We start from the raw sequence: 26896 nt of genomic DNA, 5'->3' as shown, positions 1-26896 counted from the left end.
ATTATTTTCATTGTAAAATACCAAAAATGCTAGTATAAAAAATGAGGAACTATGATCAAGTACACTCTTTTTTTTATTATGTACTCCAATAGTATAGTATACTCTACATGAATACAAAAACATTTTTTTCGTAACAAGCTCTGTTGCTGTAAATAATTATTTCAATCCTACTCTTTGAAATTTAGCTAATATACTTCAAATTATGAGCGTCTCTAATCAAGGGTGTATCTTCCACTTTAGGAGGAGCAAAAATATACTCCACAATCTCATAAAAATGTTACTCCCTCCGTTCCAACTAAGTTGAATATCTTCTTTATGACACTCGTTTTGAAAAAATCGTACTAATAAATTGTTAAAGTGAATATATAGTAAAGTGAAAGGGAGAATAATATAGAGAAGAGTCGTATCTACATTATTCTAGCTTTTACTTTATTATATATCCACTTTAATTATGTTTTACGATTTTTTCAAAACGAGAGCAAAAAAGAAGCGACTCAATTTAGTTGGGACAGAGGGAGTATAAAAATAGAGATTTTTTCAATTTTAGTTTGTCGTATAAAAAATAGTCAAATTCTATTTTTAGTAATTTCTTTCTTTACAATGAGGTGAGCCTCATTCTCAATTACCAATACTCTAATTACCTTTTCTCTATATTATCTTCCTTATTTGACCAATTAGGTACTAAAACTCGTGGGGTCTCAAATATCACTATTTTTATGGCACAAAGAGAGTAGTGTGTTAGAAAAAATTTATATATATGAGAGAAGACATTTAGTGTAGTTTATAGATATAATTATAATTAAAAATCTATGTATTATAAATATGCATTGGTGTAGTAGGGACGAGGGGCATTTGCCCCAGGGGTGATAGGCTGGATCTGCCTTGTCTCTAATGGAGGAGATAATTGTGTCATGTTTATCACTTCTTTCATTAAAAACTCATTCTTCATTAGAAAGGATATTTGAAAATGTATTGCTATAACTTCTTCAATTTCTACTCCGCCTCTTTCCCTCCACTCCAGACCAGCCTCCTCCACAGCGCCTCCACTCTTCACCGTCTTTGCAGCTAAGATATATTTTATAACTTCATCGGCAGTTTCATCTTCCTTTTAGATATAACAAATATTTTGTGAATCTAGTAAAAATATTTTATGTACCCAAACTTGCAAATGTATAGTTTTATATATTATACGTATTTAATACACTTACAACTCTTCCAGGAAACAGTAATGAAATTTATATGTTTGTATTGAAAAGATAATTCCAAATGAAAGAACATGTATTTATAGACAAAAATTAAAGATCTCAACAATTTTTAAAACCTCACCATACATCATAGAAATAAAATGCATTTATCTTATTAATAATAACAATTAAAATGACTCTTAATTTATAATTAAATCATTATTTGATAAAATTAGTGTAACCGCAAGACATCCTTTAACCATGGTTGAATCATAGCATGTTTTGTATATGCCATACGCTGAATTATGAAGTATATATTTGGGTCATGTTTCGTAACTGATATCCACATTCAAATAGTAGTATAAATTTACATGCGGTTACATTTTTTTTTGCTATGGTTGAATTTGTTTAGTCACGTGCGTGATATTTTATAAGATGTCATATTAAATAATTTTTTTATATAAAAATAACTAAAATAGTTGCATACAAAATCATGTAAGCGCCGATTATTTATTCCCTCCGTCACATAAAAATATGAGCAATTGATAAGACACAGGAATTAAAATAAAATTGATAAAATAAGAAAGATGAGGAAAATGAGAGTTAAAGTAGTGTTAGTCGATAGTAGAACTCACATTATTAGTAGTGTTTAATGGTGGTATTAGTTGTAAATAAGTTGATGTATAGGGATAGTAAATTGGGATATGTTTCCAAAAATAGAATGCACATATTTTTGTGAGACAGACGAAAATAGAAATTGCACATATTTTTATTGAACGGAGGGGTATTAAGTATTCAATATTGGAATTTAAAGATATTTAAATTCATATCCAAAACTTATAAATTATTAAAATTAAGGCCAAAACTCGCCTTTTTACATAGTTATATATTAGAGCATGCGCAGCGGTGGCGTCCGTCGCCACCGCCGTCCGCGCTGCTGGCACGGACGCCATCCGCCGCCGCTGCGCTCGCGCATCGAGCAGCGCCGTGCCAGCGGACGCACACGTGGCGCGCTCCCATTCGTCAACGGCATAGCCGTTGTGTTTAAACATTTTTTATTTTTATTTTTAAAAATCGGTATTTAATTATAAATAATGCTAAAAAATAAAAAAAAAATATTTTCCAAATTCCAAAAATATGGCCGTTTTTTCCCATTTTTTCTGAATTTTTTTTATTTTTTTTTATTTTTTTTCCCAAAATCATCTATAAATACACACATTCATCACTCATTTATCACATCAATTCATCTCTCATTCATAATTCTTATACAAACTATCAACACATTCAACATTCACTCAAAACATCAAATGGATTTCACTCATCTCATGGAGGAAGCGGAGCGCGAAGAACAAGAATACTACGAACAACATCGTGCCGCTTACGAAGCATATGTCGCGGCGAATACCCCCGCTCATCCTCCTCAACGCACTAGATCAAATCGCCGCTACATCCATCGTGACCGGGAGGGAGCCTACGAAAGGCTCGTTGCCGACTACTTTGCCGACCATCCGCGGTTTCCGGCAGATTACTTCAGGCGCCGTTTTCGCATGTCAAAGCGCTTGTTCATGCGAATTGTCAACACATTGTCCGCACGTGTTGAATACTTTCAAACAGGTGTAGATGCAGCCGGCCGGCAAAGTATCACGGCGTTGCAGAAGTGTACGTGTGCTATCCGACAACTCGCTACTGGGCAAACGGCCGACATCTTCGACGAGTATTTGCATATCGGTGAGTCCACTGGAATCCTTTGTTTAAAGAATTTTTGCGAGGGCGTTCGTTTTGCTTTTGGGGATGAATTCCTTCGGGCACCCACCACCGATGATTGCCAACGGTTGCTTCGTCTTCACGAATCAGTCCATGGCTTTCCCGGAATGCTTGGCAGCATTGACTGCATGCATTGGAGGTGGAAGAATTGCCCGACTGCTTGGAGGGGGCAACACTTAAGCGGTCACAAAGGCGGCGGCCCAACACTTATCCTTGAGGCGGTCGCCGACTATCGCCTATGGATTTGGCATGCATATTTCGGCGTTGCCAGATCCAGCAACGACTTGAACGTGCTCTATTCTTCACCACTCTTCAATGATGTGATGAATGGTGTAGCACCGGCGATCGACTTCACCATCAACGGAAATACATACCGCATGGGTTACTATCTCGCCGATGGTATCTACCCAAGGTGGTCGACGTTCGTGAAGACGCTCCACAACCCGCACGACCCGAGACGGGTTCTTTTTGCGCAGCGTCAAGAGTCAGCGCGGAAGGACGTCGAAAGAGCCTTCGGGGTCCTTCAAGCTCGATTCAACATTGTGAATGCCCCGGCTCGGCTGTGGTACGTGAATAATATCGCCGACATCATGTTCACGTGTATTATATTACACAACATGATTATAGCCGACGAAGGGCCGAGGGCAGCTAGCTTCTACGACGAGGACGAACCGGAAGCTCAACAGCGAGGTCTCCCCCACGCCGAGGCGAGCATACGACGGTTGGCCAGAGGATCGAGACAAGACACACAATGCGCGATACTCGAATCCACAATCAACTACAAGAAGACCTAATCAACCACATGTGGGCGAAATTCGGCAACGAGTAGAGGTTTTTTTAATTTTTAGGATTTTAATTATGTAATTTTTAATTTTTAGGATTTTAATTATGTAATTTTTCATTTTTAGGATTTTAATTATGTAATGTTTAATTTTATTTGTCATTTGTAATATTTATTGTGGTTTTTAAATGAATTTTAATATTATGGAAATGTTATTGTTTAATTGAATTTTAAATTAATTGTGCTCGTCCTTGCGGAAGAGCACAGTTGTGGGTGTTGTGCTCTTGCCAGAGAGCAGACATGAATAGTACCGCCCGGGCCCACAACCGTGCCGCTGGCAAGAGCACGGTTGTGGATGCTCTTATAGATATATTTACTTCATTTCCATACAAAGATAAGTATGGTAATTATTTTTGGATATCTTTATCAAATTATCTTCTTTTCTTGGAGTGCACTAATTTACATTTTTATAAAGGTAAATGAAGAATATATCTTCTCAATTTACCTCTTTTCCTCGAAGACGATGCTTTAAACCCTAAGCCGTAATGAATTTCCCCTTCCCACCTCTAGAATAAAAGTAATGTTCTCTTAAGTATAGATTGGTGTTTCGTTAGTGGTTCCAGACTTCGAGTAATAAGTTATACTACGTCAAAGAAAGACATCCATGCAAAACTTAACTACAAAAATAAATAAAGAAGAATACAAAAAGGTCTTGAGTTCGAGTCCTATGTGACGCGACCTTTAAATTTAAATTCATTTACTAATTAAAAAAAAGAATACGAAACATGCTATTGCTAGTTGTAATTCGTAAACATGAGTATAATAGTATGTGGCTTATTGACAAAATATATGATTAAGTATATAAATAATAATTTGGTCGAATAAGTTCAAAATTAATCAATTCATCAAACATATAGTAGTACTAGTATTATACTCCTACTTAACTTATTATTTTAATCAATTCATCATACATTCAAAGTAAACGCTCCGATAGTAAAATGCATATTTTAAAACTTGAAGTTGGTCAGGACTAAATGTTGTAGTAGGCAAGTTTTTTTGGTATTGAGACTGAGTTCGAGTTCCCGTATCTGTATAGTCACAATCTTGAGGTCTATTTGTTATTGCGTCGTATATGTTCACAACCTAGGAGATGCATACAAAACTTGTTAACGGATTCTAAAACTCACTAAAACAAGTAGGTAGAATACACAGAAGAATAAACAAGTATTGACATTTGTGATCTTTTTTAACTTTCACAAAAGTAGTTGTTTTTATGAACAGAACCCCTGGCTGTCTTTTCTAATGTAGGGAGAATTAGGATGCAATATTATTATTAAAGGTCAACACCAACTATAGTAAGAGACTCTACTGCGGTGTTGGTGAAGGCAGAACAGATGGCGGATCCATGAGTCTCTATATTCGTTAAGCAGATCTCTCAATCATACAAAAACTACTACTCCTATTAAATGCAGGAGTCCATGACTTGGAATAATTTGTTCACATTAGGCTATCAATCATGACTGCTTGGCCGGCATTCACAGAGCACTAAAAGAATTTACTTTAACAAACTTTTTATGACACCAAAACCAATACTCAAGATTTGACGAAGTACAAGTTGCTTACGAAGACGCTCCCCATCAATCAAGAGGCAGTCAAATGCAACCCAAAAACAATGAATTTCACAAAATTAAGTCGAGAGCTCTAAACCTCTGTTTTCTGGAAACACTAAATTAACATGGATTTCAGACACTAAATACAAATAAATGAGTGAAATGCCAATTCAAATTACAACACCGTCTATTCATCTACATATCGCACGAGCGAGGCATATAATTTGGTCTCGACTAAAAGTAAAACAGTAATATAAGATATTGAATTACTTAGCCGCGAACTTGTAAGACGCATAAGAAAGCGTCCCGTGCGTCCAGCTATGGTGGATGAGCTCCCCCGTAGTGTTCTCCCCAGCGGCGCCCATGGCCACGTGCAGCGGGTAGAAATGGTCCGGCCACGGATGCGCCATTTTAGCATTGGGCGCCTTCTCCTCGTACTTATTCAGGTCCTCGTACCTCCCCTCCGTCAGCGCCTCCTTCACCCAGCTGTCGAATTCCTCCGCCCACTTATCCACCGTCTTCCTCCCGTCGCGGATCATATTCCTCAGATTGTGCGTGGCCGAGCCGGATCCCACGATCATGACGCCGTCGTCCTTGAGCGGCCGCAGCGCCTGCCCCATGCGGTAGTGGTGCGCGCCGTCCTTGTTGGTCTGGACTGACAGCTGGACGACCGGGATGTCGGCTTCCGGATACATCAACATGAGCGGGACCCACGCGCCGTGGTCCAGCCCCCGCTTCTTGTCCACGTGGACCGTCTCGAAACCGGATTTGAGCAATAGGCCCTTGACCCGGTTGGCCAGATCGGGCGAACCGGGGGCCGGGTACTTGAGCCGGTACATCTGCTCGGGGAAGTTGTAAAAGTCGTAGATCGTGTCGCTCGGGCCGGAGACGGCGTTGACCGCGGGCTCCGAGGTCTCCCAATGGCCCGAGATTATCAGGATCGCCTTGGGTTTGGTGGAGAAGCATTTCTGTTGGAAGGATTTGAGAAAATGGCGGGCCGGGAGGGAGTCGTCGATTGAGAGAGTCGGGGAGCCATGGGAGATGTAGAAGGTTTCTGGAATCGCTGCCGCCATCGTCGTCGTGTTGTGGGAGAATAATCGGTGATCGATTTGGATTGTAATTGACAAAATGAGGGAGATGATTATGCAGAAGATGAGGGATCCGATTGCGTATATAAAGAAGATATTTTTTGCGTGCATTCCGTGGGGTCGATTAGAATTTAAAACCTACCCTTCTCTCCAACATATCGGAATTCCTTTTAACTATCGTGGTAGCTGGTGCTTACGTATGCAATAATAGGAAGAGTAAGGCCATCCACAACGATGTCACTAAACCGTCACTTAAATTACTATTCGCGGGCCCAATTGTACTTTTTTACTCCATCCCTTAACTAAGGCCATCAGTAACCCCGGCTCGGTTTCAGGCCCCAATCCCCTCCACGTCATCATTCCTCTACAGTTGCGGCTCAGGCCCCAACTGCTCTAACCCTGCAGGCCACAACCCTGGCCGCAACTAATAAATGACACTATTCACAACTTCAACATATTTAACTCGTAAATGCAATTCGTTGAACAATTGAAACCGGGAAAATGCATTGTTCATTAGAAATTAACATTACATTTCCTAGACGAAGCAGATTAAAAATACTAGAAACCCGGGCCACAACTACTACTTCTTCATTTGGGCGCGAAGGTAGGCGATCATCTCACGGTGCAACTCGAGATCGAACTCCGACATCGTCGAGGTATCCCTCGATGTCAACTCCGTCACCTGGCTCATCCGTCATGTAATACTCATCTTCGACAAAGAGTCGGACATTTTATCCAGAGACGAATTGATCGGCGGTGGCACCATGGCGGAGTTGCTCGCAGTTGCCTTCCCCTTTGCTTTCCTCTTTGCAGCCTTTGTTCCCATCGGGCTGCTCTGAATACTAGGAGAGGAGCCGAAGACGTCGTCGTCCGTCACGTTGAGGTCGATCGTCGGACCTCCTTCGCTCGAAGAGTAGTTTCCGGAGGCGGAAACTTTGGTTCTCTTCGCCCTCCCCAGTTGTCGTCGGCTCGGCACCGCTGGTGTACTTCGGCTCTTCTCGACGAGCTTCCAAACGTCGAAGTACTTGAAGGCCTTCTTCCCGTCAACGAAGAACGCCTCCTTCGCCTTCTCGACGAGGTCCGCCTCGCTGTGCCCACTCGGCCACATCCGGACTACGTTAGCCCAGTTTCCATTCCACTTGCTCATATCCGCCTGGACCCGACCCCAATGCTTGCGCAGCTTAACGTAGCTACGCTCGATCGACCCTTTAGGACGCCTAGCGTTATACCTCTCAGCAATCCGCTCCCAGAAAACCTTACCGGGCTGCTGGTTGCCGATGATAGGATCCTCGGCGACGTCGATGTAGTTCCTCGCAAGCCACATTGTCTCTTGCGGACTGTACTTCTTCGGCCCATCCTCCTCGTCGACCTTGCCCTTACCCCGCCCTTGAGCGGGCTCCATCTCACTGATCTCGAACTCTACGGTTTTGATCGGCGATGTTACGTCGACGTTGCTACTGACTCCCGGACTAGGCTGTTGTTCGAGTTAACGAACTCGTCCATCTGACGTTCATCGCTGTTGAACCACTCCATTGACGCCTAAACAAACGGTATAATAGAGGATTGAAATGGATAATGCACGTGTAAGAATGATGGACGATAGTCTCGTATTTATAGACACAAAATCGGAAAATAAATAATTTTTGGGGACTTTCGGCCCGACCCGAAGATCATGCAACGCGGAGCATGGACTCGCGGGATGCGGCCCGTGACGCGTTAACGCCGGCCAGGCCAGGCCGCAAATGCGGCCCCGGGACTGGCCTGGGCCGTGACTCGCCTCCATCCAACGCTTGGGACGGGCCGGGACTCGCGATTTGCGGCCCGACCCGACGCGTTATTGATGCTCTGATGGACGGAACTTGCAACCCTCCGTCCCTTAACTGTCCCTTAAATTACTATTCATTCAAGTTCATTTTTTATTTTTATTTCCAACCAAATTCAATTAAAAAAAAAACACACTTCATTAAAAATAAAATAAAATTACAACTTAAAATTCAAAAAAATAAAAAAAGACATAATTAAAATCCTGGGTGCCCGGCGTCGACGAACCCTGAACCAACCAATGTGTTGTACATGCTCCCCCAGTCGTCGAACGCGTTGAGATCCCACCCGCCGGAGTCGCCACCGCTGGAGTTTTCGTCGCCGGACATTTTGTGATGAGATGTTAGATGAAAATTGGAGAGGAAATGGAGATGATTTGGGAAGAATAGATGCGTAAGTGTGTGTGAAATGAGGATGAATTATGAGTATTTATAGAGTAAAAAAATTTTTTAAAAAATAGAAAACGGCTATATTAACGGTAATATTACCGCTTTTAATTTTTAAATTTAATTTTTATTTAATTCAAAATTTTAAAAAAATGAATTATTGCGTCAACGTGACGATGCCCACTCGCGGGCCGGCGAGTGGGCGTCACGCATGGTGCCGGCGCGCGCGACGTCGCCTCGGCGCGTGGCGAGACGTCTCGCCACTCGTCACGCCGTGACAAAACGCGGAACGGGCTGGGGACGAAATGGGGCGCTGCAACGCGTCACGCCGCTTCCCGTCCCTCCGTGACGGAATACGGGCCACCCGCGTGACGCGTTGCAGATGGCCTAATTATATGAAAACAAGAAAAATAATAGCTGTACAAGTTTATAGAATTTTAATTATTCAATTTTTAAAAAGTTTCTTTTTCTTAGATTTAGAATTATTTATTTAAGTATTTAAAACCATAATTTCTAGTATTATTTTATACAATTAATAGTAATTGATATTGATATTATAAAATAATGTATAAAATTATAAATCATAGTACCTAATTATAATTAGAATTAAATAATAATAATAATAATATTTTTATATTATTTATTATTGTTATTTCTATTTGGAAACATAATCCTCAATAACAACTTTCTTGATAAACAAACAAGTTAGTATTATATTTATATTAACAATTTTTTAAAATTATTGTCCATATTAAAAATCTCAACTTCCATTTTTATTCAACTAGTACCACACATGTGCGATTTATAAAATTATAAATAAAAAATATTCTACATCCACTTAGTTTGGAATATATTTTTCCAATTGCATACCACAACATTTTATCATTAATTTATATATAAATGTATAATTTATTTAATAAATTACAAACTTTGCAAATTTAAATACATTAAACATACTATATGTATTATGCAATTTATTTAAGTTATGCCTTAAATCCATTGTTCATAATTTAAAAAAAAAGTATTTTAACAAAATAACCTCATTAATCTCACTAAGCAATTCATATCAATAATCTCATTAATTGCCAATCAATTCCATTAATTAGGAAACAATCCTATAACTGATTATGATCATTATTTTGGTAATTTCGAAAATTTTAAATAGCTTTCCATAAGTGAATTTTGTTGTTGATTATTTTAGTAATGTAAAAAATGTACTCTCTGTTTATGTTTAAATTGATTACACATCTCATCAATTCCTCTTAGTTACCCAAAAAAAGGCATTACCCATTATTGTATGCTGATTGAAAAAAAAATACCAGTTTCATATAATATAGTAATATTTTAATATATATCCAATATTTGATTAATCTTGGTAGTGGAATAATCTAAATCTTCCAATTGGCACCGTATAATTACCCAAACTATGTCAATATTATTGAAAGTGAAAATTACACTATTATAAATGATTGTAGACTTTCCGTGCTAAACTCAATTAGCGTTCCATGATTCCATCACTTAAGAAATCAATCAACAATAGACCATTAATCAAGAAATAATGAAAAAAATAAATTTAATTAGGTTAAAGAATTCCCCTTCACCTTCTCTTGTATATGCTCTAATACGTTTCCAGTTATCTTTTCCCCCAACTTTTTCTTTCCGCCTCCATTATATGAATAACCTTCATCTTCTTTGGTAATATTTTCTAGTACTTCCATTGTCATACGGCGGCGTCATTTTTTTTCATCCAGTCAGTTTGCTTCCATTTATAGGTAAGAACTTCAAACAAAAATCAATCACGTATCTTATATTATAATTTTGTGTTTGACCACAAGGCAAGAGTTCATGATATAAAATTATGCAAGAAGTCCACTATTGAAAATTGCAATATTACAAAAGTTCATGACTATAAAATTTCATAAAATACTACCAATTTCAAAACCAAATTCGACAATTGCATTCCTTGTTAGTTTGGATCACTAGCCATCCTTACTTTCTTCTTATTTTTTATTGTCAGAATTTCGTTGAAAGAAGTTGTTTTGTGAATGGGTACTTATAGAGACTTGTTTTAAGTTTTATTTCATACTGCAATAATATCAATTAATTGTGGCCAATTAACGTATAATTTGAAACGGTTCATTTTCTCTATTAAAATTTCAAATCAAATGCACCAATAAATTATGTAATCGATTGTTATATGGTGACAATGTTAAATTACTTTAATTTTGCATTGTTTTCCCATCCATGACAAAAAAAAAACACTTCTAAGTTTGCATCATTATCGATTATATACATCAAATTCGCCTAAATGGTGTAGTGCTCAATTCATTAGGTAATTGCCATATTAATTAATTATTTATTTTATTGTTTAATTCATTAGGTAATTGCCATACTAAGAAAATATGCAAATTAGTCCAAAACTTATCAATATTCAAATTCATACCCAAAAAATCATAAATATTCTAAACCAAGGCGAAAACTATTTATATATGTATAGATAGCCTTAAACTGTCAATCATTTTATAAAATATCTTGCTATAAGATATGAGGTCGCTTTATACATAAAAATGGAGAAGAAGAAAATAATAAAATAATAATTTCAGATTAATGATATACTACAAACACTTTCACCCCACTAATGCAGCAAATAATCCACTTTAAATAATCGAACTTAGGAATCATTGTTGTCACCATACGTAATTTGTAGTTGTATCAGCAAGGGAATCTGTTAATAGGTTTTATATTTGTTTGCTAAAATAATGTTGTTTCATATAGTGAGTAAGACACTGATAAAATGAATACATTTTATCACCAAATTTTATCTAATAAGATAATTTATATATAAAATTTAAAATTGGTGGACTTGTAACACCCCCACCCGATCGTCCGCCGGCCGAGTAGTTGATATCACAATTCCGGTACCGTAAAGTATGGCAATATAAAATTTTCATTTTCTGAATTAAAAAAAATAAAATTAAATCATCAATCAATATTTATAATTACAGCGGAGTTAACTTAGTATAAAATTTAGTGCTAACATGCCGCAACTAATAATTCAAAAGATCTATCTGTAATATAGCTCAGTGACCCACCAAGGATGCAGCGCTGAGACGGACATGAACAAACATCGACTGGTACTCTCCAATGCCAACTAACCTATAACACACTCAACACTTAGCCAAAATTCTCTTCAAGTAATATACAACTTAAAATTCTAACAAATCTTATTATTATTTTATTTACCAATTATTACCACCTCTATCATATTGTTATCATTTTATTAATTTCTAACATAATTTAAGCAGCATCTCCCCTATAACCATCACATGCCCAGAAACCAACAATGAGTAATATCAATCCCAGAACATATCAACAGTCATCATCCTCTATATCTCATGGAATTTACCAGATTTATAATCATATATCACTTCGTAAACCAATAGGATATAATACAAAGTAAAATGTATATCACCAATTATTATTCACATACTAACACGTATATAGATCACCAACATTTTCACATAATCAAACACATATAGCCCCATTAAGTGCTTAGTGACAGACTATGGTACACGGACCAGATCAGAAACAGAATCAGATGCAGACACGGATTTTGTCCTCGAAAGGACTCTACACAGACCACCCATTTAAGGAGCAGACAAATATACAGACCAGAGATCAGAGACAGATCAGATTTGATTTCAGACGATACTCGCTTCGGTTATCCAGAAGACGAGTGATCACAGATAATGCAACCCTGCTGTCCTATGGCATGCCAATTGTACCCACAGAATACACTCAAGCACGGGGCGTAAACACAATCAAATCTACTCATTTTCATCTCAATACATATTCTCAACTATTTCCAAAATAACACATCAACAACTTATTTTCACACCATATCATATCGAATTTATAGATTAAATTCCAACACTCTCAAAACCATTCAAGATTCCCATCAACACAGACAGATCAGACCTCATCACAGATAGATAGATCAGACATAATCACATTTAATCATATTTGTATACATCTCATCATCATATATCATATATCATATCCACCTTAATGCTCATTTCCACATTATCTACAGTCACAATCATATTCTTCCCTTTTCATATCTCATTACCAAATCATTCAATAGTTCATCATATTCTCATATTTTACTTCATAAGTCTTTTATCACATAATAGGAGATATCATCATTTTTCCACAAGCTACCAGACAGTTCTGGCAACGTTTTTCAAAACAATTTACATACTAAATGGATTCCTAAAATCTCCAAATTATTCAGGTTACTAGAAGACCCATCAAAGATATTTTTAAAATCGTTAAACAAACGTTTTCACTTTTCTATGTATTGCAAACAATTCGGAACAGGTCATTGAAAAACAAGGATTTAATCCTCTTTAAAATTTTAAATCAAATTCTAATTCAATCCATGTTTAAACATCTCATAAACCATACACTTGGTCTAGCTTGAACATCTAACAACTAAAACCACAAAATCTAATGTATATCTTCAATTTCGTATTAGAGCTAAAAAGCTTCTAAATGATTGATTAAAACATGATTAAACCAAACCATTTACCACATATATATCAACAAATTCAAGAAAAATAGATCACTATCTATTCATACTACATAGGTTCGAAGTATACAACCCCCATTCTCAATGTCTTATAAGTTTTTACACCATAAAAAAAATAAGCTAGGAATCACTGATTACCTTGATAAAGCTTCGGTTAAACATTTGGTGAGACGAATCGACAAAAGCATAGTTAAACTTGATGGAAAAATTCATATCTTGGGATCAAGGTGGTGGCTGACGGTTTGGGGAGTGAAAATGGGAAGAAAAATAGTTACTTTTTTTTATGTAAGTATGCTTAAAATATCTTCTCTAAATATATGACTATTAAAGTGGACAAATGGCATTATTTAGATGTGTATTCCTTTTTCTAGATTCCTCTTTTAGTTTCTACACAATTTTGAACTCTAAGGCTTTCCCATAAAAAAAACGCCCCTCTAATCAATTATATTTAAATTAAATGAACAATCTTTTTCTCACATTATACTAATAATAATACTTAATGATACTTTAGTTATATTGAATTTTAATTAAGTATGCTATTTCTAATATCAAATTATTCAAAAAAACAGCTTTACTTCACTCTTTTTTTTCTTTTTATCTTTTTAAAAAAAAAATCAGAGTAGCAACTTTCGTCTAGGATATTTTAGGGATGTTACAGGACTTGTATAGAAAATAAAAATTAAAACACGGAAACAAAAAATTGTGATTTTAGATTAAAAAAACAAAAGTTACAACCATTTTATGGAAAGTGAGTTAGTGGCAATGCTTGACAAATCTTATTACTAAATTCTATCGCGTTAATATACTATATCGACATAAGAGCATCCACAATGGATACTCTAGTGGGCGCCTAGTGAGTGCCACATCAACAATTTTTAGTCCGCCTCTTCTTTCTGTAATGGTTTCGCCCTAGTGTTCGCTCTATCAATTAAACTCAGTTTGCATTTAATTTTTAATATTATTGTAATTTATTTTTATTTTTAATTACTAAAATACCAAAACATATTATATTAAACACCACAAATTTTAAAAAACAACTACATTACGTAATTAAAAAAAAAACTACATCATACTTAGCTAAAAAAAACTACATTACTAAACTAAATTACTAAATTCATAAAAACCTAACTAGTCATCTAAATTTAACTTCTGGCTCATATTCTTGATCATCCTCTCAGCCCTCCGTCGTTTTTCCGGATCAGTTTCCTGATAAAGGTTGTTTTGTGCGTCAAGTAAGAACCTATACTCGCACACCTCGCGAAAACCACTGAACTCCTCGATCGCTGAGGCCACGAGTTGAGTTGACAGAAGAGGCGCAGCCTGTGGGGGAGCCGATCCAGACGCGGCCGCCTTCGCCTTTCCTTTGACAGCCTTGGTGCTAATGGGACATCTAAAAGTAGACGTAGGCGTGTCAGATCTCCCTTCCGGCTCAACGTTCAGATCCACAGGAGATGGGTCGTTGCTCGTGTAACCGCCAGTGGCGGCGTTCTTCGTCCGCTTCGCAGCTGAGGATCCAACCGGTATCCCTCTGTTGAACTTCTCCTTGTCCTTCAAGATCAGCCAAATGTTGTAGAACTTGTGCTGAGGTTTGTATACTAAAAGATGCTTTGAGCGTACATGCCTTTGTACAGTCAGCTCATGCATATATACAAGAAACGCCACATCCACTTGTTTACCTAATTATGAGAATAAATAATATAATATAATGATTTATTATTGGAATATAATAAACAAGTCTAAGGCTTCTTATTAAGAAGGTTAAAGTAGGGGAATACAATGACTTTCATGTGTTCACCAGTAGGGGACTTGACCAGATCTAGTAAGAAGAAAAATGAGTTCACAACCTAGATAGGTCTTGGCTACCTATTGGTATGGTTGCAGTGTTTGTGATAATTCTCTTGTAATAATGGAGTGCTCATTTCAGTTGGAAGAAGAAGGCAGAAGAAGGAAGCTCGGCTTTGAGCTGGAACTAGCCGAGAAGGGAGTTCGGTTTTGAGCCGAGAAGGGAGTTCGGTCTTGAGCCGAGAAGGGAGTTCGGTCTTGAGCCGAGAAGGGAGTTCGGTCTTGAGCCGAGAAGGGAGTTCGGTCTTAAGCCGAGAAGGGAGTTCGGTCTTGAGCCGAGAAGGAAGAAGCAACCTAGAGAAACTAGCCGTTGGAGCAGCAGTTAGTTAGTTGAGATGTAGCGGTTATTCTTCTTGTTTTCTTGATTCTTGTTGTAGTTAGTTAGTAGCAGTTGCTACTTGATTGTAGAGCTTTAAATAGCTCATAAACCGTGTATGTAGTAGTAGTTTAATCAATAAAGAGTTTTCCAGTTTCTCTCCAAGATTATCATCTTCAATACTCAAAGTGTGAGTGTGTGTGTTTCTGCATTGTGTGATCTCATACAACAGTGAGTGTGTGTGTGATCTTCTTGAGTGTGTGAAAGCCTTGTGTGTGCAAATCCCAACAAGTGGCGCCGTCTGTGGGAAGGGATATTGAAGCTGATTTGCAGAGGATCAAACGGTTTCAGAGATGGCAGCAAGGCTTGATGCAGAAAAGTTCACAGGCAAGAATGATTATAGCCTGTGGAAGATGAAGATGAAGGCGGTTTTGATTCAACAAGGCTTGGCCGCAGTTCTTGCAAAACCAGAGGAGAAAGGAAAGGCTCCAGTGCTTGATGATAAAGCTCAGGCAAAGATGGAGGAGATGCAGCTCAAGGCACATTCTGCAGTGATTCTGTGCCTTGGAGATAAGGTCTTGAGGGATGTTCAAGAAGCCAAGACTGCGGTGGAGATCTTGGACAAGTTGGATGAAGTTTACTTGGCCAAATCCTTGGCTAACCGGCTGTATCTCAAGAAGAGGCTGTATGCCTATAGTTTTTCTGGAGATAGGTCCATCATTGAGCAGCTAGAGGAGTTCAACAAGATCATTGATGACCTGGGATCTGTTGATGTCAAGATTTCAGATGAGGATAAGGCCATTCTCACATTGAATGCCTTGCCTAGCTCGTATGACCAGTTAAGTGATGCAATTATCTATGGAAGAGATAAACCTATCACCTATGCAGAAGTCTATTCAGCCTTGATGGCCAAAGAACTCCAGAAGACAGCCAACAGAGGCTCTGCAAGCTCCAATGTTCAAGCTGCAGAGGCCTTGAATGTGAAGAAGTTCAAGAAGCAGAACTTCAAGAAGAAGTTTGAGGGCCCTAAACCCTCAAGTTCTGATGCTCAGAAGGAAACCAGAGCTTGCTATTGGTGCAAGAAACCTGGACATTTGAAGAAAGATTGTCATGCATGGAAGAGAAAGATGGCCTCTGAGGGACACAACCAATCTGATTGTGTGGAGAGTGCTGATCCCCCGGCTCAACTTATGAATATTAGTGACAGTGGGGTCAGTCACAGGTGGATAATGGACTCGGGGTGCAGCTTCCATATGTGCCCCAATAGAAGCTGGTTTCATGATCTTCAAGAAGCATCGGGTACGGTTGTTCTTGGAAATAATCATACTTGTCAGATAAAAGGGATAGGGAAGGTGAAGCTAAGCCTACAAGATGGCTCTGTGAAGATCCTGACTGGGGTGAGGTATATTCCAGAAGTGAAGAGGAACCTCATCTCATTGGGAATGCTGGAGCAGAGGGGGTTCACTATATTAATGAGTCAAGGAAAATTGTTTGTGAAATCTGGAGATGCAGTGATGATGGAGGCTGACAGAGAGCATATTCTCTATTATTTGAAGGCTAAGGCTGTTGATGGAGAAAGCAATGCTGTGTCAGATGATTCCCTAATGCTATGGCACAAGAGGCTGGGCCATCCAGCAGAAGGAAGCTTGAAAGAACTCATCAAGAAGGGCCTGATCTCTGGAGATTTCAACAAGATGGACCCCTGTGAGCAGTGTATACTTGGAAAAGCAAAGAAGGCACCCTATCCTACAGGTATTCACTCTTCTACAGCCCCTTTAGACTACATACATAGTGATCTTTGGGGGCCTTCACCGGTGTGCTCAATTGGTGGAGGAAAGTATTATCTAGCTATCATTGATGACTATACAAGGAAGTTGTGGGTATATATTCTTAAGGAAAAATCTGAAACACTCACTAAGTTCAAGATATGGTGTAAGGAGGTGGAGCTAGAGAAAGGAAGGAGTGTTAAATGTTTAAGAACTGACAATGGCTTGGAATTCTTGTCTGCTGAATTTGATATATTTTGCAAAGAGAAGGGTATGAAGAGGCACCGTACTGTTCCTGGTAATCCCCAGCAAAATGGTGTTGTGGAGAGGATGAATAGGACTATCCTAGAGAGGGTGAGGTGCCTGCTTCTTGGTTCTGGTTTGAGCAGCAGGTTCTGGGGAGAGGCGGTGTATACAGCAGCCTATCTCATCAATAAATGCCCATCTACTGCCCTGAAATCTGAAACTCCTGATTACATGTGGTATGGAGCTCATAGTGACTACTCAAAATACAAGGTGTTTGGGTGTGCAGCCTATGCTCATGCTAGGCAAAGTAAGCTTGAAGCTAGGGCTCTGAAATGTATCTTGCTGGGATATCAGAGGGGTGTTAAGGGGTATAGGCTCTGGTGTATTGAGCCTGGTAGGCAGAAGGTGGTGGTGAGTAGGGATGTGGTGTTCTTGGAGGATCAGATGCCCTACTTGAAAGATAAGCTGGACTCCAGTGACTCCAGTGAAGTTGAGAGTGATTTCTTCAAGGTGGAGCCTATGGGAGTTGGCCTAGGAGCAGGTGGAGTCACTGACTCAGAAAATGAACCTGATCCAGAGGGTGATGGTGCTCCAGCTCAAGGTAGAAGAAATGATGAGCCCACAGCAGATCCTACCAGAGAGTACCAGATTGCAAGAGATAGGGGAAGGAGAAATGCAAAGCCTCCTGAGAAATTTGCAGATATGGTCTATTATGCACTGTGTGCTGCTGAGAGTATTGATATTGTTGATCCTCTCACCTATAAAGAGGCCATGAGAAGCAAAGACAGAGAGAGATGGATAGAGGCCATGAATGAAGAAATAGAGTCTTTACTCAAGAACAAAACCTGGATTTTGGTGGACAAATCCAAGCTGAATACAGATGGAAAGGAGAGGAAGCTGATCAGTTGCAAGTGGTTGTTTAAAAAGAAGGTAGAGACCACTGATAAAGACAGAATCAGGTTCAAAGCAAGGCTGATGGCAAGGGGATTTACACAGCAAGAAGGAGTTGACTTCAATGAGGTGTTTGCTCCGGTTGTTAAGCACACTTCTATTAGGATTTTGTTGGCTGTGGTGAATCAGCTAGATTGGGAATTGCAGCAGCTTGATGTGAAGACTGCCTTCCTAAATGGAGACCTAGAGGAGACTATCTTCATGGATCAGCCAGAGGGCTATGTGAAGAGTGGTGAAGAAAGCAAGGTGTGCTTGCTACAAAAGAGTCTTTATGGTCTTAAGCAAAGTCCTAGAAAGTGGAACAAGAAGTTTGATGCACAAATGAAGAAGATTGGCTTCATTAGATCAGAGTTTGATGATTGCATCTACATCAAGAGGAAGGGCAAAACACTTATTGCCTATCTATTGCTCTATGTGGATGATATGCTACTTGCAGGACCTTCTATGACAGAAATTCAGCAAGTCAAGGAGGATTTGAAGTCTAGCTTTGAAATGAAGGATCTAGGAGAGTCAAGGAAGATCCTAGGCATACACATTCAGAGAGACAGAGGCTGCAAGAAGCTGTGGATGCTTCAAACTGACTATATTGAGAAAGTTTTGCAGAGATTCAAAATGGAAAATGCAAAAGCTGCATCAACTCCTCTGTCCCAGAGTTTTAAGCTTTCAAAGGAGCAGGCCCCTAAATCTAAGCAAGGGGCTGAGGAGATGGAGTCTATTCCTTATGCTAGTGTGGTTGGAAGTGTTATGTATACTATGATCTGTACCAGACCAGATCTGGCACATGCTATCTCAGTGACTAGCAGATACATGGCTGACCCGGGGAAGGAGCATTGGAATGCTCTTAAGTGGATATTGAGGTACATGAAGTCAACCAGTGGCTGGGGAATTGTCTTCAATGGCTGGGAAGGTGAATCTGAGGAGGTTGTGCAGGGCTATTGTGATGCAGACTATGCTGCAAACCTGGACAACAGAAAGTCCCAAACAGGTTATCTTTTCACCATGTTTGGAACTGTAATCAGCTGGAAATCAGGTTTGCAAAGTGTTGTTGCTCTCTCAACAACAGAATCAGAGTATATAGCTCTCACTGCAGCTGTACAGGAGAGCTTTTGGATTCAGGGAGTGATTTCTGACTTTGGTTTTGACCAAAAGACAATGGTGATTCATTGTGACAGCAGCTCAGCTATGTGCTTGGCTAAACATCCGGGTTTTCATGAAAGGAGCAAGCACATAGACATAAAGTTGCATTTTATTAGAGATGAGATTGAGAAGGGGAGAGTGAAGGTGATTAAGATTAACACCTTGCACAATCCGGCTGACATGCTAACAAAGTCTCTAGGTAGAGACAAGTTTGATCATTGCAAGAAGTTGATCAATGTTTGTGCAAGAACTGAGATGAGCCCTCAGGTGGAGAATTGTAATAATGGAGTGCTCATTTCAGTTGGAAGAAGAAGGCAGAAGAAGGAAGCTCGGCTTTGAGCTGGAACTAGCCGAGAAGGGAGTTCGGTTTTGAGCCGAGAAGGGAGTTCGGTCTTGAGCCGAGAAGGGAGTTCGGTCTTGAGCCGAGAAGGGAGTTCGGTCTTAAGCCGAGAAGGGAGTTCGGTCTTGAGCCGAGAAGGAAGAAGCAACCTAGAGAAACTAGCCGTTGGAGCAGCAGTTAGTTAGCTGAGATGTAGCGGTTATTCTTCTTGTTTTCTTGATTCTTGTTGTAGTTAGTTAGTAGCAGTTGCTACTTGATTGTAGAGCTTTAAATAGCTCATAAACCGTGTATGTAGTAGTAGTTTAATCAATAAAGAGTTTTCCAGTTTCTCTCCAAGATTATCATCTTCAATACTCAAAGTGTGAGTGTGTGTGTTTCTGCATTGTGTGATCTCATACAACAGTGAGTGTGTGTGTGATCTTCTTGAGTGTGTGAAAGCCTTGTGTGTGCAAATCCCAACATCTCTCTTACCTAAGAAGAGATTAGTAACACTGGTGTGGTAAATCATTGAAAGGATCTAATACGTAATGTATTCTTTATTGCTATCTACTGAAAGAATATATTTCAGAAAGTTTAGTATTTTCTAGTCTATGAAAATAATATTAATATTGTTTATTTAGTCAGACGCCACTTTGACTTATCAATATGGGAGAGTTTTTCGCAACTCAAACATGATATCTTGGGTGGTAGTAATTGAATAACATGAAAATATTGGAATATTATTTCATAGAATTCGCGTGCCCAATGTGGTATGATTTCATCCCCAAGAGGTGTTTGAAAAAAGAATTTATTATTCAGAAATCTGCGCAGTTGGAATTTTATTCCACGAATAATAAATAAAGTTTCAAACTAGGAAAACACTTTGGAGAATTAATTTAATTCAAGTCACATAGTAGACAAAGAATTAAATTGATGGACCAAGATAATCTTAAACGCGAGAAATATTGTAAAATAAAATGGAACCCAAGTTCTTCGTAGATTGGTGATTTAGACGAGAGTGCAATATTATTCATTAGTGGAAAAAATAATATTCCATTAATAATATATTAAATCATGGGTTACTTGATTTAATTAGATATTTATCTAATGGGTGAGCCCAATATATAATTCACTCCATGGATCCCCATTCTAGCCCAACAAGTCTATCTTATAAATAGAGAATGAGATGGGAAACCCTAGCAAACATTACACAATTCACATCACTTTTCTCCTAACCCTAGCCGCCATCATAGGCGTTTTCTCTCTCCCTCTTTGCCTTGGTTTTCGTGCCTTTGCACGAGGGAGAATAGGGTTTTGGTTTTTGTTCTTGTTCTTGTTCTATCCTAATTCATACGATTAGATCAAGACAATCTCGTGTTTTGTGTGGTTTTCCCACGATCTCATTTCACCATTATTGATTCTTCGAGATCCGCCCACACGGATGAATAATCAAGGACATGGGAATAGAATGGAAGATTTTTGGTCGAGAAATCAAGGATTACCGGGAGGATCAGCAAGCAACGTCAATCCTTCAATGGATCGAGAGGTAACAATCAGATCTACATCAAATAACATGTTTGTGTGTATTTTTGATGTGTTTTCTATAGATCTAATTTAATTGCATGAAAATTGGATTTAATCACATAGTCATTTTAATAGATCCGTAAGGACCTGTTTGATTTTCGTGTCTTCCGTTGCGGTAACCCCAACAACTTGAACTGCCCGTACTCCGACTGGTACTCGGCCATCGACTTCTAGATGAGATCCTCCATGCTCTCACCGCTGCCCCTTCCGTCCCTGTTCTTCGTTTAGATATAGGTGAAGTTGTTGACGTGGACTTTGAGCCGATCCCAACACTTGCGCAGCTGATCCTTGGTCCGCTTGTACGCCCAACTCGGTTTCATCGAGTTGTATCTGGCCTCAATGCGATCTCACATCCAGCCTGAAGTCTGGTTGTTGGAGTTTATCAAATCCTCCGATATATCGACCCAATATTGAGCCACCTTCATGTACTCCTCCATCTCGTAGTCAGTACGCCCCGTGGCGTACTCTTCATTGGGCTCGTTGGATGGGAGTGGGAGTGGGAGTGAGAGTGGGAGTGGGAGTGGGAGTGGGACGGATGGCGCCTTTTCCTTCTGCGCCTCTTCTTCTTCCTCCTCGGCGGGAACAGGGGGAGGAGATTGCCCACAACTAGGGCTGGCAATTTTAGACACGATACGATAATCAGACACCAATCCGCACGAAATTATTAGGTTTGGATCAAGCCTTATTGGGTTCGTGTCCTTATCAGATTGACCCGTTAAGAACCCGATAATTCTGGGTTGGGTTCGGGTTGGATGCGGGTTAGATACGGATAACCCATTAAGAAATAACATTATTATTTTTATTAGAGTGAACTACATAAAAAGTCCCTGACGTTTCCATTTCTTTCACTCTAGACCCCTAACAAAAAAAAATATCCCCACAAGTGCCTAACCTTCAACCTAATCACGAATGAGATATTTTTAGCCATTTTCGGACCAAAAGGCCCTTTTGCCTTGAAGGGCATTTCAGATAATTCCATTCCCTGTCGCAGTCCTGCTCTGCTCTGATGATGCACTTTGCAGACAACAGGCTGCACATTGGTCAACTCAATTTTGATGTCCACAAACTACCGTGTTCCGTTGTCTATAGTTAAGAGTGTGAAATAATTTCTCATCTTCCTTCTCTCACTTCACTTCCTTCTCGCAAAAAGGGTTCAACAATCAATTCATTCGTCGTTTGAACTCTACCGTATAATCTGTTGTAAGATCCCAATTTATGTACTGTCTCCTGCCGCACTGAAATTCGTCCGTGGCTTGGGGATTTTTATTGGGTCGTAATTGCAGCGGAATTTGGGTGTATTCAAAGTAGGGTTTATGGTTGTTTGGCTGGGTCGAGGTTTGTTTTTGGGATTTTATTTGTCCGTGAGATGGCGATGTTTGTTGTAGTCCGATCAATTTTAGTTTATTTTGTTGCTGAATGTGGGTGGATTTTGTAGCTGAAGCTGGCTGTTTTGAATTTAGGGGTTATGTGTGGTCGGCTGTGGGGTGCAATTTTATTTGTGAAATTAATTTCATAAATAGTGACATATAAATTAACTTTAATATGTTTGGGTTTGAATTTCCAATTTAGGTCGCTCTTGCAATGTCTTCTTCAAGTACGCAATCGTTCGGTTCAAGTTTCAATTGGGATTGGCCTCGTCCACCGGTTGTTCTCTGTAGTCACGATGTCGCGGCCGAGCTGGTGACGTCTAGGACGTCGGCTAATCCAGGTCGATGTTACTATCGGTGTCCATTCTGGAAGGAAGATGATTGCAGATTCTTCCGTTGGTTTGATGTTGGTCTATCGCCAAGCCAAGACACTTACTTTCAACAAATCAAGCTCGAACGAGACAGGTTTGAAGAACAACTCCGATCCAATCTTGAAGCCAAATTTAGCATGAAAAGTGATGAATGTGAAGATCTGAAGGGAAAATTGACCATGAAGACTGAGGAGTGTGCATGTCTTACTTCAGAACTTTTTAGAACAAAAAAAAACGTCCCGAATGCTGAAAATTGTAATCTTATTTTTATGCTTTGTAAATTTTTTCTTAATTTAATGGTACCACTTATTTTTTCAAGCAATGAGGGGGAATTTTGGTACTAAAAATTTGAAGTTCCACTGTCGAAATCTGAAGAATATGGTTTTGGAACACTGGCATATGCATTTCCCGCTTAAAAAGTGTGCACTAAAACTAACACTTTGAAGTTTTTAGTTTATAATCACTTCCGAAGTACGCATCTTCTGTTGAAATACCACCTCGCGTACACATCTCCTCAAATTGAATAACACCCGACGTACAGAACTTTGTGTGATGTAGATTATGGGCACTTGTCATACAGAATACACCAAAGACATACCAAAAGTTCTCAAACAAAACAGGCATTAAGTTTGACAAAAGCATAGTTAAAATACACCATTGTTTACGAGATACAAAATGCATAGTTAATACAAGTGTCTTCTAATGATGATCCCTACCGATCACCAAAGGTTATATCCGAATAATGTTTGACAAAAAGGGTTCGCATTCACCATTATTTACGAGACACAAAAAAAATCAACAAAATTGCCTCCTGTTTTAAGGTTCCCAAACTACGCAAGCGCGGGTATTCAATCACGATCCCCTCGACGGCCACAACGTTGAGGCTGAGTCCTGGTCCGACGAGTACTAGGCCTTGGAGGAAGAGTGTTATTGTCCTACAAATATCACAAAAAATTGTGATTGTTAACTAGATTTTATGGAAATTAAAAGTGCAACAAGGGTGTTGAAAACTACCTGGCTTGACCGTGTAGCCTAGAAACCATATCCACTGTTTGTAGCTTTCGGCCTCGGTCACCGCCCATGCAATAGGCCACCAACCATTATTTGGATCAATTCCCATGGCCGTCATAAGTTGGCCTCTGTACATACCACGCAAGAAACATGCATCCAAGAAGATAATCGGATGACAAAAACGCATCCAACCCTTTTTCAAGGGCCCGAGACAAGTATAAAACCTCAAGAATCTCGGGCCCACAACTTCAGGATCCCTGAAGTTGTCGTTATGTATGTGCACACTAGAGTCAGCGTGTGTCCGTTCCAGTTCATCTTTGTAATCGAAAAGTCTCCGATACTGGAGTCCCGCATTGCCAAAAATACCTTCCAATGCACTGTCTCTTGCTCGGTACGCCTTCATCCTGCCAACTTGGAGTCCGAACTCCTCATCCACACACTGTCTTATGGCTGCCAATGGGATATGGGGATTCGCTTTTATCTTCTCCATGTATCGCTCAACTAGCCATTTTGACGTCAACCATCTCTGATCCAACACTTGAGAGCATGTGTGTGCATGGCCTCTCTGCATATTCAATACAACAAAATCGGTATCGTTGTGGGATTCGACCCGTCTTGCATATACATACCATTCACAAGACTTTTCTCTACAAATAGCACGAAGTCTTTTGCTATCATTCTTCTTCACATGTACCGGGCGTCTCGTCATTATTGCGTACTGTCGAATAACCTTGAAAAAAAATTCTCTATCCTTAAAAAAATCACCAGGCTTCCAATTTGGTAAATCATTTGTCAGCTTGAATGGGGTGTACTTGATACCCTCTCTACTTAAACCTTCCAAATTCTCTAGATCCTCGAGATCTTGCAGCTCATCGACCGTCTCTTGCTCGAACAGAGGGTTTGAGTATGCCGAGTTCCTTTTCTCAACAACAGGGGAGTACTTTCGCCTTTTCTTGGACCCGCCGCTGCCTTGGCCAGACCCTTCTGCTTCGCCGGATGGCTCCTCAATCCCGTCTTGTCTGGCCACCTCCTCCGGCTGTTGTTCCCGACGTAACGACTCGTAATACGAGGTAAACATTTGTTCATCACGACACATTTTGGCCAACGAGATAAAGTGGCCGACATTATTATCATCATCTTCGTCGTTACTGCCCTCGTTATGAAGATGACATCCGTCGGGAACATAATCGGCTGACGGACAAAAAACTCCTTCATCAGCCTGTTGGGGTACATCTCCTACCACCGGTACGGGTTCTGCACACGCTGCTTCAGCTGGAGCTGGCTCTTGCACTTGGGTGTTAGCTTCGGGCATGAACAATTCATGAGTAATGTCCTCAATGATCGGAAAGAAATCATTGTCTACCCGTATGTCCGGCTGTGGCTGACTACCATCATCCAATACCGGTCGGTACACATCTGCTTCTATAAATGCTCCTGGCCCGACCGAAGATGGTTGGTGAACTACAGATTCAGACTCAGTCGCCTGTTCAGCGACATCGACAATCGGATTGGAATGGTCAACAGATGAAGCTGTAGCTACATCCTGCAAAATGCAGTACCACAAATGCAGGACTAAATTACAAACAAGACCTAAATCACAAATTAGGTACTAAATCAATATGAAAATCACACCAATTCATTACCTCTGCTACTTGTGCATGGGAATCGACAATCGGATTGGAATGGTCAACAGATGAAGCTGTAGCTACATCCTACAAAATGCAGTACCACAAATGCAGGACTAAATTACAAACAAGAACTAAATCACAAATAAGGTACTAAATCAATATGTAAATCACACAAGTCATTACCTCTTGTACGTGTGCATGGGAGTATCCACCTCAAGCTTCTGCTTCTCCAACATAGTCAACTACACATATTTTTTCTGCTACAAATTCCTAGTCATGTATTGATACTTCTCCAAAGTCAGAGACCGGAGCTTCAAGGGACACGGCTTCAAATGCTTTCGCCAAATTTTGCCTGGCTACCTCCTCAGCCCTCTTCCTCTGAGCACGATCATCTTCTAAACTTTTCGTAAGATATTCCTCGAACTCAACATCCCTATCATACCAGCCAATCATTAAAGGCTCATGCCGTTGCCCTTCAAACTGAGACCGTTGCTTCCTCTTCGGTCTAGGCTTTTGCCTTGGCACATTCGGTGTGGCTTCTTCAATCTCTTCAATAATGACTCCTCGGGGTTTAGACGCCTTGAAACTAAGAAGCTCTTGCGCTTCTTCCTTCATTTTTTTCAGTATGGCTTGAGCCCGGGTTATCTCCACAACGTAGATGTGAACTAACTTTGTCGTTGTAGACGCTACTTTGAGGAAATCCTTCAGATGTGTTTCCTCAACAATGGGCAACAACGGGCCTCCGATTAAAACCCCTGCGCAGTCATGACTGTACTTTGGATCACAGTAGTAGAACTCACATATCATCTTTCTATCATACTTCAACCTTAATACCATGCTCGATAGGTCTATAAGTTGGAATTTGTCTATGTTACAGAAATCGAAGTATGTCAAATGCCCACCAACATAATTTTTCGCATCATTCGTAGAGAAGAGTGAACCTCCATGATGGAAAGCAACTGAAAACTTTCCAGGTGCATCCCTTATGAAGGAAGACAATAAACGCACATATAAACTCAAACCAAACAGTAAACCAAAATTCACAACAAAATCAATTTATGGAGCCTCAATCACAAAATCAATATCCGGCTGATCAAATATATATTCACAAAAAATCAATTTCGTACACCCTA

At 39.6% G+C, this 26896-nt stretch overlaps 1 protein-coding gene and 1 long non-coding RNA gene across 2 annotated transcripts; both read right to left on the bottom strand.

The window, feature by feature from the left end:
* Positions 1-5386: 5386 nt before the first annotated feature.
* LOC121742312 (4,5-DOPA dioxygenase extradiol-like) lies at positions 5387-6557 on the bottom strand. Its single transcript, XM_042135420.1, has one exon. The coding sequence runs from the start codon at positions 6536-6538 to the stop codon at positions 5606-5608; it is 933 nt and encodes a 310-aa protein (XP_041991354.1). The 5' UTR covers positions 6539-6557; the 3' UTR covers positions 5387-5605.
* Positions 6558-11589: 5032 nt separating this feature from the next.
* On the bottom strand, positions 11590-13517 carry LOC121740994. The gene is made up of 2 exons (XR_006037732.1): positions 13364-13517; positions 11590-11790 (listed from the first exon to the last, which is right to left on the bottom strand). It is a non-coding gene; the product is annotated as an uncharacterized LOC121740994 (long non-coding RNA).
* Positions 13518-26896: the final 13379 nt, after the last annotated feature.

The sequence above is a fragment of the Salvia splendens genome, chromosome 7, assembly GCF_004379255.2.
Source record: "Salvia splendens isolate huo1 chromosome 7, SspV2, whole genome shotgun sequence".
Taxonomy (NCBI): Eukaryota; Viridiplantae; Streptophyta; class Magnoliopsida; order Lamiales; family Lamiaceae; genus Salvia; species Salvia splendens.
Note: the sequence above shows the minus strand (reverse complement) of the source record. Positions and strands in the feature narration are given on the sequence as shown.

What these genes read in the sequence shown, in the direction of transcription:
- LOC121742312 (XM_042135420.1), bottom strand. Translation starts at nt 6,538, where the DNA reads ATGCACGCAAAAAATATCTTCTTTATATACGCAATCGGATCCCTCATC.